The sequence below is a fragment of the Strigops habroptila genome, chromosome 5 (assembly GCF_004027225.2).
Source record: "Strigops habroptila isolate Jane chromosome 5, bStrHab1.2.pri, whole genome shotgun sequence".
Taxonomy (NCBI): Eukaryota; Metazoa; Chordata; class Aves; order Psittaciformes; family Psittacidae; genus Strigops; species Strigops habroptila.
In genome coordinates this window covers 6,860,784-6,873,494 of record NC_044281.2, presented here as the reverse complement: position 1 = coordinate 6,873,494, position 12,711 = coordinate 6,860,784, and the positions used below count along the sequence as shown (strand labels likewise).

The 12,711-nt window shown below is 43.2% G+C and overlaps 1 protein-coding gene across 30 annotated transcripts in view; it reads right to left on the bottom strand.

Annotated features, from left to right (window-relative positions):
- LRRFIP1 (LRR binding FLII interacting protein 1) overlaps positions 1-12,711 on the bottom strand; it is a 109,020-nt gene that overhangs the window by 27,828 nt on the left and 68,481 nt on the right. For 16 of the 30 annotated variants that reach the window (XM_030486231.1, XM_030486233.1, XM_030486232.1 and 13 more), the window contains 3 exons: positions 9,705-9,746; positions 8,604-8,669; positions 4,984-5,061 (listed from right to left, as the gene is read on the bottom strand). The exons of 4 other annotated variants lie outside the window; for them this stretch is intronic. In XM_030486231.1, coding sequence (XP_030342091.1) covers positions 4,984-5,061; positions 8,604-8,669; positions 9,705-9,746 — 186 coding nt within the window. The remainder of the gene's footprint in view (positions 1-4,983; positions 5,062-8,603; positions 8,670-9,704; positions 9,747-12,711) is intronic. 10 more of the 30 variants (XM_032919933.1, XM_030486215.1, XM_030486218.1 and 7 more) reach the window with 2 other exon arrangements.

The window sequence follows — 12,711 nt, the reverse complement described above, 5'->3', positions numbered from 1 at the left end:
GGAAAAAAGGGGCTTATTTGAATCTGCACAAAATTCTTGCCCAAAATACTTACCTGCTGTATTATCATTTAGTAAAGAATACTACAATGATTAAACAGATCGAAAACAACCTCTCCACCTTCACAATACTGTACTCAGCATAGCACTTTATACAAATACCCTGGGCTTGCAACTTCTCTGCAGGCAAATATAAAGGACTAACAGAATGCTTGCTGGAAGAGGGCATCTAAAGAGGAGTTCACCTAATGATACTAGATTCATAGAACATTATACAATTTTCATTTCCACAAAGGCATGGTCTGTCTCTAAAAACAGAATCACTGAATCCCAGACTGGTTTGGGTTGGAAGGGACCTTAAAGCTCCCCCAGTTCCAATCCCGTGCCACGGGCAGGGACACCTTCCACTAGAGCAGGTTGCTCCAAGCCCCTGTGTCCAACCTGGCCTTGAACACTGCCAGGGATGGGGCAGCCACAGCTTCTCTGGGAAAAGTCTGTGCCAGCGCCTCAGCATCCTTGTAGTAAACAGGATACCTTCCTCTTCACCAATAACTTGGGCAATTTGTGCTCTAGTGCATAAAAAAGCAGGAAAAGTAAGTAATTTTCCATGGAACTCCAGCATGCACATCTTTTGGCAAGGGGAATGCGTTGTTCTCTGCAAAGTAAGTACAACAGGATCAGAGTTCAGCCCCTTCTGACAGCGATTTCAGACTAAATCCAGAGCTACATTACAAAGAAATGTCAGCAACATCAGAAGCTTACTGCAGCTGGAAGCAACACGACCAAATCGTCCCACAAGTCTCTATATGGATCTGTTGCCTATTTTTCATAGATAAGAATGTAATGTTTGAAAAAGTGTTTCTCTACTTTGCAGTCAGCTCACAGTTTAACCCTTGAAACTCTTTGCCACCAGTGAGTACTGAGACCAAAATTAGAGACCTGCCAGCACTAGCACAGTGCACCCAACAAGAGTCTCGAACACCTACTGAAAAGACCAGAGGCCCTGGGAGAGAGTTAAGCATTACGCTCCAGCTGCTAGTAAAGAGCTATTTAAGAGTCAGGACTGAGGCACAATTTCCAGCCTCCTCTACATGATTAAAGAAGGGAAATCCAAAACACTTGCAGTTTAGTAGTGCCACATACCACGCTCAGGTATAGGAACAACTTCAGTGTGTTCCGTATGTGGCTGTCACTACTCAGCTCCATCTAAGGTCTTGCACTTAGATCAACTTCCTCATAAAAGCAAGGGGATTTTTTTGGGTAAGAAATCAAATTAAGATAATTTCCTGCTCTTAAAGTAATACAGCACAGTTTGAAATGGAAATATGTCCCACATGGAAGAAAAATTCTTACAATCGGTAGCACTGACACAGGATGGTATCTACAAAAACTAGAATTTAAAGAAAAAAAAGTAAAAGTACTGCAGTCAGCATAACCCCTCCTGCACTCCCCATCTTACCAGGTTGATCGGCTGGGCTGGGACAGGCAGTAACACAGAGTTCCTGGGTGTTTTTCCAGTGAGAGCCACCATAACACTAGCAATTAGCAATAAGCCTTTAATATGCAGCAGGGAGAAAACACTGCTGAAATTTGTCAGGTCTAAAGTGGGTTTGTCAGAAGTATCCTTGCTCAGGAATGAGTGTTATGCCAAACGTCACTGCTCAAACAAACTTATCAGTCTCTGAAATGCGAGTTAGCGATGCAGTGAATCCTTACCCTGGAGGGGCCAAAGGTAGACCCACGCTGCCAGGGGATGGGCTAGGATGCAAGCCTACCATAAATAATTTAAGTGTAGGGGAGAGAAGGCAAAGCTTGAGCATGCTGGTAACTGCTTCCATGAGAATTCTGTTACTGTCTTCCTTTTTATTTCTCATGAGAACATGACCAACTTCTTCGAATGGAAAAAGCTATTTTGCTCAGAAAGCCTTCAGATAAATACTATTACATTCTGAGGCTATTTTTAAATGTATAAATAATTGTTTTTCACTAGTAGTTTATTAATTTAAAATAAGAAAAAAATACAGCAATTTGTATTAAAAAGCCCATCTCAGCCTAAACATGCCAGGCTCAAGATTTACCTCCATCTGTACAGATGGGCCTGATGCTTGCTCTGTTAAGATATGGAGTATAATGCTTTAACATTAAACCACACATTTGCATATCTGCAGTAACTGAAAGGAGGGCAGACAGTAATTACTCGGGGGGATAACTGGGAAAATGTTAAAGACAAATAATCAAACAACAAACTTCATGCAGATATAGTGAATTCTTTAAAATACAAAGACCAATAGATATTCACATACTGTGTTTACGTATTTTCCTGGCTTTTGATGTATTACAAGCAGGGGAACACAGCCTGACAAAGCTGTGCAGAGCAGGCAAACTACTGTCACTTTCTGCTCACTGTTTAATGAACGGTGGTAAAGGGGAAAAAAAGAGACAAAATTTAAGGGCTGCAGGGACAAGATATTGTATGCTTAAATTTAGCAAGTTACACTGAATCATTCTCTACTCTCGATATATGATTTCTCATTATGATCAGACTTGGCAAGAGTTCAGTTTTGATTTTCTGCCTAATACTGTCCATAATGGTAAGAAAATCCTATTTAACTTCAGTGTTAAGCACTCATGATTACAGTACATGGATTTTGTAAACTATCATGCTCTCAAGAGGCATAAGCATGCTGGAAACTCAGCTTTTCAACCCAACAAATATTCCCCTTTCCCTTCTACTCCACCAGCAATTTAAAATGTAAACTTGCAATCAAATCTTTATGTGGGTAAATGTCAGAAGGTATATAAAGCAGAATCAATAAAGCATATGGCTTGATACATAAGGCAGGAAGCCCACCATATCTGGGCTGCATCCCCAGCAGCATGAGCAGCAGGTTGAGGGAGGGGATTCTCCCCATCTGATGCACTCTGGGGAGACCCCCCTGCAGTCCTGATCCAGCTCTGGGGCAACAGCACAAGAGGGACGTGGAGCTGTTGGAGCGAGGCCAGAGGAGGCCACGGAGCTGCTGCGAGGGCTGGAGCAGCTCTGCTCTAGAGCCAGGCTGAGAGAGCTGGGCTGGGGCAGCCTGGAGAAGAGAAGGCTCCTGAAGGGGAGACCTTAGAGCAGCTCCAGTGCCTAAAGGGGCTCCAGGAAACCTGGAGAGGGGCTTTGGACAAGGGCCTGGAGGGACAGGACAAAGGGGGAATGGCTTTAACCTGCCAGAGGGGAGACTGAGATGAGCTCTGAGGCAGAAGTTCTTCCCTGTGAGGGTGCTGAGGCGCTGGCACAGACTTTTCCCAGAGAAGCTGTGGCTGCCCCATCCCTGGCAGTGTTCAAGGCCAGGCTGGACACAGGGGCTTGGAGCAACCTGCTCTAGTGGAAGGTGTCCCTGCCCGTGGCAGGGGGTTGGAACTGGATGAGCTTTAAGGTCCCTTCCAACAGAAACAGTTCTATGATTCTATGATTCAGTTTTGGGGGTTAGCAATATTAAAACAGTTTTAATGTAGATTACCGATACAGACAAGAACAGCTGCTTTATTTACTCTCATAAGTTATCACCATTATTCAAGGAGATCTTTATTCTTCCTCTAGGAAATCCAAGCAGGTGACGTCTCATAATTGTATGAGTGGAAGCAATATACTGCTAAGCCCACTGAGAAGACAGGGCTCTATTTCAGCATCTTTACCGCCAAGAACAAGTGCACAACTGAAAATATTATCAAAACACCTTGAAACCTCTGTTAGTAAAAGGCAAGGTAAGTGACTACTTCCCGTGAGTTACATGAAAAGGCACTGTCTGTTTAATATAGAAAAAAAGGAGTGGGAAATCACAGGGTGCTGCTGCGTTGGTCCCATGTAATATTTAGAGTTTTAAAGAGCAATGTCACACCGTTAACAAGGCTTGTACTACCTTGCATTAGGAGAAGCAAAGCTCCTGCAGTGGTGCCTTTTAGACCCACTGTGGCATTAACTCTCAGCTCATCTTCAAGGCCAGGGAAATAACAGAAGCTCTTCACATCCTTCAGTAAGCCATTAATTTAAAATAAAATTTAATTTAAAATAAACTTCACAAATTAAAAGTGCCTGTTGTCTCCCTGCAGAACAGCTTCAGCCCAGCACCTCTCCAGCAGCAAACCATCTCCAGCCACTTGCATACAAACAGCCCCACATGGAAGCAGAGAACTAAAAACCAAGAAATCCCCTCCAGCTCCCACGGAGGGGCAAGCTGCATTTTGTGACTACTGTAAGCAACTGGCACCAGTGAGTCAGACTGCATTCAAAATACAAATAATGGAAGCCAACATCAGTGTATTGATATCCAATACCACTGAACAAATGGAAGACAATTACTTTCTATCTATAAAAAGCAGGGGGGAAAAGTCACAGAGGTTGGACAAGCCTTTATTATTTGAGTCTTCTTTAGCTATGACTACTTAGGAATTCATGATGCTCAACATGCCAGGTACACGTAATCCTTCTAGCACTCCACCATGCTAAAGGCTCTACAAGGCCTGGTAACCTACAGCCCAAAAAATACGTTCACATCCAATCTCTGGGCAGCCCTGCAGCAACACATCCCCAAAATGCTCCTCGACATAGAGAAACTGAACTACTTGAATGCTGCAGTAAGATTTAGGGTTTCCTCATTTTAATAACAGAGGACATGTGGCACTAGCATCAGCACCACAGACTTTTCACAATACCTTTGCTGAGGTGTTTTATGCCCAACTTAATAAAAACAAAAATAGCAGTCACATGAGTCCAAAGTGTACTTTCTGTTGTAAAAACATGTGTATCTGCATAGAAATTACTTTGGTTTTCTAGTTTTTCATCTGGTTTACCCCTTCTTCGTCTTAAGGATTGCCCAGAAGGTCCAATTAATACCATGAGGAACTATCTCACAAGAGACTGAACTTTCTGTATAAAAAAAAAGACCTTGAAGAACAGAGGAATTAAACACTTCAGTAACAAAGAAAAATAGAGGAGCTCACCACTGGACTGGCCCGAGCAGAGCTGGCTCTTGAGGATGCCCGAGATCCTGACCCAAGGTAGCAACTGTACTCAGAAGGCTGCCACAGGAAACCAAGAATAGCAAGCAGAGAAAAAGAGAAAAGCATCAGAATTGGGAAAGGAAATGAGAGAGAACTTAGAGCTTTACATCTGAAGTTAGTTACGAAAATGGCTGCATGCAGCTGGACAAAGGAATAGCAGTGAAAGTCAGAGAACAGACACCTCAACTGCTCATCTAAAAATTAAAGCAAGTAGTAATTCCACCTGACAGACCAATAGAGCTTTGATTCAATTCTCAGAATGACAGAACACAAGTGATTTATTTATATATATTAAAATACCAGCCGCAAGTAAACAACTCTCAGCATCTACACAAAAGGCTCCACTCCTTTTCAAGAGCTCTGAGGTTCTCTGGTTGGCCTTCTTCCCACGTTTCCAACATTATGCACGTACAAAATGAATCCATGCTCCACAGGCCAAAGCAAGAAACATCCATCTACGTGCTGATTAAAGTAAAAACCGAGACCATCTCAGAGACTGAGTCTCTCTCCTGCTTTTCCAGAACCTGCAGTCCTCATCTCCTGCCAAAGAAAGTACTTTAGTCCTTCTTAAAAGCAAACATCTAAGCAGTGAAGTAGAACAGACATGGCTGACTTATTGCTGAGAAGGAGAAAGCATGTATCTACACTGTTGTATTTCCAGAGGTTATAATGCAGTGGAAGAGAGAAGGGAAATGAAAGTTTCAAGCATCAGGGAAACAGAACTAAAACTTACTCTGGAAATGCATTTTAGGATCATTCCTTCTATTTTCACAGGTTTCAGAGCAGCTTGACGCTCAATCTTGTATTTAGATGTACTTTACCGAAAGATACATAAGCATACACAAAAGGGAGTACTGAAGTTCATTCAGAACAGACAGGAATTAAAGAAACTTTTGCGGTTTAGCAGACATGGTATTTTCCTTATTGCTACTACCTCAAGGTAATTGTGAACGCAGGCTTTGTAAAGAGGCATGTCTGTCTGCCACATTTCATGTGCAAAAGCTCGTGCTGACTCAAGGGCAGAGGAAGTTCAGGGACAGGAACAAGCATGAGGAACTGTTCTCCCCAGCTGCTCAGCCTATGCTGCTAATAACCTTTATCAGTGTATTTCATAGGCACTTAAGACTTTCTTAGACACAAAAACACTGCAATCCAAATAATTATCTACTTCTTCCAAGATGCGTGTACTCTGCTTTTGAGGTTTCTTCTGTTAAGTTACCTGGTCACTACAGGAATCCCCTGGACTTCTTGTCTGCAGAGACAGCCAGATCTTCACCAAGCTATTGGAGGACTGTTTCAGCATCGTTAGTTATGCTAACAAAGTGACACAGTATTAAACGAAAATTAAGCCTAGAGTACTAATAAATGGTAAGAGGGTAAGCTGGAAATAACCCCAGCTACAGTGCAACTATAAGCTTAGTTACTAACCACAAAGCATTACTTTCCAAGGCATATAGCCCTTAGTAAGCCCCTCAAGCAGGGCAGAACGTGACCAAGCCATGTCCTCAGATGTCTTACTTACATGAAGCGACACTGGCTTCATGCACCTGAGCTACTGAGCTTAACCTCAGAGATGACAATATGAAAAATTTAGAACTACGTTGCACACAATTTACAACTATTTTCAATTATAGCCCCTTCGATTCCTAAATTAAAAGCAAAAAGCACTGAAGTAAACACTTAGATTTTGTTTTCGTGGTAAGTAGCTCTAGCACAGAAGCCTTGCACCATCACCAGTGTTTTATGTTTAATATAAGAAGGATGTAGAATAATCTTGAAACACATGACAGGTAAAAAGTATTAACTACTGATGAGCCCCATATTAATGTTTCACAGGACTGATTTATTCTGTAGTTGCTCCCAGCATTATTGCAGGGCAGAACGTGGAAGCAAGGGTCACTTGTTCAGCTGGCTGAGACCAAGCAAGGCTGGTTTTGTCCTCTTCCCCTGCATTCACCTGTCATCTGCTCATCCAAGATCAATCTTTGGGGACAGCTACCCAAATGGCACTCCGTGTTAAAAGTGCTATGAGGTTCAGAGACTCTAAAATAACCACAGATAACCCCGTAATTGTGACAAGGCTATTCCCTTTGAGACAAAAACCTCATACTTCAATTCTCAACACAAGACCATGAAAAAGAAAGTGGAAAGGCTGGATTATACAGAGACTTCCAATACCTGTGGCACGGGGTGGAATGGGGAGGGAAGAAAGGGAAGCAGCACCAGTATTTATTCAGTGTTACCTGCTCAAGCCATTAACAGTGGCTGAAAGGCTTACAAACAGCATTTGGGTTTGAAGCCCACTGTAAATGAATCCTGCCAAGAGTAGAACTGTATCATCTGGACCTCTGAGAAACTTCTCTCAAACAAAAAGAGACATCCTGTAAAAACAATGGGCTCGGCACAGCCTTGTGGCAAATTCACTGGATTGCAAGCTGCCACAACAACCCAAGCAAGTAACTAGAGATGAATGTTCCAAAGGAACCAGATGAAAACCAGGCACAACCGCGACACAAAGATCTGAAGCTTAACAGCTGCAGCAGCAAGATGCACAGCCCAGCTACTGCGTCAGTGTGACTGCAAGAGGATGGCATCGCCCTGTAAAGACTAACAAGTGCTCAGTCTGGAAAGTGTTTCCTTCTCCAAGCTAATAAAATGGTAACTTTTGAGGTTAAACTAACATCAACGCTATGTCTTGAGGCTTTTTTTGTTACGGTGTCGGGTGGTGGCTTTTTGTTCGTCGGGGTTTTTCTGTTTGGTTGGGGGTTTTTTTGGTAATCAGTGAAGGAGATCAGAGAGAACAAGCAGTGTGCCCGCAGAACTACCCAGGCAGATACAACAGCAGCAGATGTACTGCAAGGCCCAAATGACAGAGAGGCCCCACCTGAGAAGAGATGATGGCATTTTCTGCCTTCTAATCCGTAAACCAAGTCCTGTAGCCTCTCTTTTATGAAAGGAAACAATTTTTACTGTCATTCCTCATATTGTTGCTCTCCATAAATGACAGAGCCCTCCACTCACAGGAGTGTGTGTTCTGAAAACACTGAGTTGCCCAAGACCTCACTTACAGAATATAAACGCAAAAAACCCCAAGCCCCAAGTCAAGCAAGCCGTGTGTTCACAGAAGCCCTTCACCTCACGGCAGCAGGAAGTGCTGGCAGAGAAGGGATTATTTTTTTTTTTATCTGTATTATTCTCAGTTTTCAAAAGAAGATTTAAGTCTCAGCGAAGGAAGTGACTCCAGGTACCACCTTGTCAAAGTGTTTTATCTGCAAACCAAGTGTGAAGCAGAGACGGATACCCTTGCTGCAGCGGGGCAAGTGCCTAGTGCTGGGCTCTGTCACTGTGAGCCAGAGCATCACAACAGCAGATAAATCCCTACTTATTATTTCATGGAAGCACACGGAAATGGTGCTTGTCCTTTTGCCTACAGCAGCAGGTTATGAATCTCACACAGTCCATCTTAACTGCTGCTCAGCCCAGAAAAGGCTGTGTTCTGGTACACACAGGTTACTGGCAGACAGAGACAAGACAACAGGGAAATGCAGAAAAGATCTTACAGCACGAGAACTAGAGGCACTATACCGACGACTCCCACTGTAAATGCTCTCATCATGCACAGACGCCTACAATTAAAAGACAGAGTCAGAACAGGACTGGCAGACCTCATTTCTGGTTTCAGTCTGGAGAATTACATATTCACAAGGTGCAGCACAAAGGAATGAGCAGTATGTGCAAGGATGGGGACATCTCCTGTATGCAACCACAAGCAACATGCAAGTGAAGATCTAACGACCTGAAGTCAGTGAGCCGGAAAATGCCATGAGGCACGTGCAAAATCTGACACGCATCCCCCCCGAATCCATCACATGGTCATGCATTTCTAACCCTTCTCCCAGCCACCAATTCAACAGTTTATGGTGCCTACCAACAAAACGGCTACATCAATTCTTAAACTGTTCAAATCTGTTTAACTTCCATTTCTGGTGCTGGCAATATGGGGGAAACTCACACCTGGTGAACATCACTTACCAGCCAGTTTAGTAAATTAATAAAAGAGGAGGAAGATGAGTATTTTAAGATTGGCTCCAGTTTAGCACAAGTGTATGGCTCAGGAAACACAGGGGCAGTTGGAAACTCTACCTTAGAGCTTTGAGAAAAAAAAAATAAATCTGAGAAGCTAATTTGAAAGTTTGAACACGAAAAGTGAAATTTGGGTACAAAATCTTTTTCAACAGATTTTTGTTCGTTGTTATACAACAGAAAGAATTGATGTTGCCTCCCTCCTGCACATTGTAGCTAAAACCTCAAAATGAAGACAACTGTCTCCCACCCAGAGAGAAGCCCATGGCAGCATCACAACCCACGAGCGGTGGTTATTATGGGACTTCATGTATGACCTTTTCAAAGTGTTTTATCTGCAAACCAAGTGCAAGGCAGAGACGAATACCCTTGCCTCGTTTTATTCCAAGAGGAATAAAAGGAAGGATCGGCAAATCCAGGTCTGTACAAACAGCATTGCCCACGTACATTCAGATGGATCAAACACCAGAGTGTGAAATAAATGAACCCAACAGGAACTACTGAGGTAAGAGACAACATATGCATGGCTTAAGGTGAGTGGCTTTGGTGTTTGGGTTTAGAGTGTTAGTACAACAAACCCTGTAACTTCTGGCTGGGGCATCGCTGTACAGCAAGGAGGGCTGAGGAAGACAAGCATAAAACTTTTTTCGCATAGAAAATGAAACCAAAAAAAGGCACCTACAGCAGAATAAGCCATCTTGATAAGGATTATTAAACTGCAACAGAAGGAAACCCACGATAAAGAATATTAGTAATCTGTGCCATAAAAGCATTAGATCTCAACTCCCAAAGACTAAGAATAGCAAGTAGACACGTGCATTTCCTACAGGAAGGGAGGACACGACAGTATGCAAAAGCAAATCAGCATAATTTAAGTTTAGGTTGTTAAAAGTTGTTACTGTCTCACACACATCTGTGTATAGCAGCCAGAAAGGGTGTTCCTCCTCACTTTAACCAAAGCCAGAAAAAGAGCTACATACAAAGACAGAAATGTTTTAAGATACACATTTTAAGTGTTTCACACAGCTGTAAGATCACCTCTCACGTATTTTATTAGTAAACAACAATGCAGAGAAAACCCAAATAATTCCAAACAAAATTACGACTACTTCAGTCGGAGCACCACAAAAGAAATTACTTTGCTGTTAGTAACCACCATTCACAAGACGCAGCAATTAAGCTCATCCGTATCTGACATAATTAGGTGCAAGAGGTACTCCAGCAGTGGTCCCCAGCCCAGAGCTTGCAGGTAACACTGTGCTGCAAGTCACCCCCCTCCTCCACATCTGCAGTGGCCACAACGCCCCAGGTGATGGCCATGTGCTGGTGCTGCCCATCAGGCAGCACAGGCTGTGGACCACTGCTCAAGCACTGCTTTGCTAGCACCAGACTGGCTGAGCTCCAACCCACACGCAGAGGACAATCCAACCTCCTGGGTGATTCTGAAGCTGCAGTGATTTTCTTTTAACAGTCTGTGAATTACTTGCGTGTAATTTCATTTTACGCAGACTGGATTGTCTTAAACTTGCTAGAGTGACAAGGTGAGCAGAGAAGTTGCCTCAACTAGAATAGAGAACTTCAGTTAATTAAGATCTCCCTTATTTTTCCAGACCAACTGAGGCCAAAAAGCAAACAAAGTAACTGTAGGAAAGGGAGGAGCAGCAAAGGAAAACTAATTGTGCTCATTTTAAACCAGGTTTCCATTACTCATTCCAATCTTTAAAAGTCTGATTTGGTTTTGGTGTTTTGCTCCCTTTTTTTTGGTTGGTTGGTTTTGAGGATTTTAGGTCTTTTTACTAAAAGACCTTCAGAGACTCTTGACAATTGGTCCAAATTCAGTCCTACGTGCAAGAGGTTGTTATTCTCCAAATGAAGTCAGAACAAGAAGTCTGGGCCAGGTAAAGCCAGAGGGAAACAGACCCAATTTCCATTTTGGGATGAAGGTTGAGATGTGGAAGCATAGCCGCTGTTGTGGAGACCCAGATCAGAGTAGTACGAAGCCTGTGTTAATAACAAAAACAGAAAACCCACAACCAAACCTTGAGAACTCAGCTTCAAAACGTGACAGACTTTCTAAATTCCTTTAAATGGGAAGCAAAAAATAAATTAGGTGATTACAAGTGGCAAGGATTCAAAGTGGTCACAGAGTTAAAAAGAAGAGATAAATGCATTACAGATATGAGGGTGTGTGAAAATCGTGTAGCCTTTCCATTTGTAAAGCAGAGATAAAAAGGCCTTTAGCCCTTTAGCATCTCCTGCACAAAATACCCACTTGGTTTACTTTCCACTGAAAAGGTTCCAGATGCTCAAGTTCTCCCCTCCTCCCTTATTGCTATGACCCAGTGAGAGACCTATGCAGGGACATGCTTTGTAAGGGACTTCAGGAGCATGTATGCAGTTCATGCACCTAAGTTTCATCCTAACTCTAGTTAAGTGAAGCTGGAGAGGGACTTTTTACAAGGGCCTGTAGAGACAGGACAAGGGGGAATGGCCTTAAACTGACAGAGAGGAGATTTAGATTAGGTATGAATTAGGAAGCTCTTCCCTGTGAGGGTGCTGAGGCGCTGGCACAGACTTTTCCCAGAGAAGCTGTGGCTGCCCCATCCCTGGCAGTGTTCAAGGCCAGGTTGGACACAGGGGCTTGGAGCAACCTGCTCTAGTGGAAGATGTCCCTGCCCATTGAAGTGTTTGGTCAGTGGAGACTGTCACAGGTAACACATGGCAGTAGGACATTCTCCTTGTCCTGTCCCTACATGCCCTTGTCAGAAGCCCCTCTCCAGATTTCTTGTCAGCCCTTTTAGGCACTGGGAGTTGCTCCAAGGTCTCCCCAGAGCCTTCTCTTCTCCAGGCTGAACAATATATATATTTTTTTTATTATTATTATTATTTTTTAATAAAATACATAAGACATGATGCTCTTAGAGAGCCAAGAGAATCAAAACAATACAGCTGTATTAGGAAGACTTTGCATTTTCCCTATTTTCAGAAAAACTGCAGCCTAAAAGCACATCTAAAAAGTGATGAAACAGTTACTCTGCCGTGCTGGGGACAGATGCAGCCCTGAGCTAAGCAGGCAGGGTATAAAGCTACAGAGGAAGGCGTGCTTAGGAGTGAGCACAAGCTGCCACAGCCAGCGTGCAGGGCCAGGGAGGAAACACCACCTCCTTGCATCCCCTCCCTCATGAAATGACTTATGTACTCGCTCAGTCTCCTCTGACTGGCCCTGCTGTAATACACGAGCTGCAAAGGTATTTTCAAAGCCTCCCAGGCACTGTTTAAGATTTATTTTCCCAAGGGCACACTGGTGGGAATGGTTGATTGGTCTTAAAGATCTCCACACGTCTTTGTTCTTTGCTATGCTCCAGAGCTCTCTTTTTACAGCTGTTCTTGAACACTCTGCTTCTCCACTTGTGTCTTACAGGGGTCTAGACAACTAAGATACTCTGCTTTCAGTAGTCAGCTATTATTCAACTTTCTTCCAAGACCTTACTAATCCCTGCATCACCCCTATAAACCGTGTATGGGTTAGTTGTAAACTCCATTTACAAATGAGGGAAATCTGTGGCAAATCAAAGTACTTGTTTG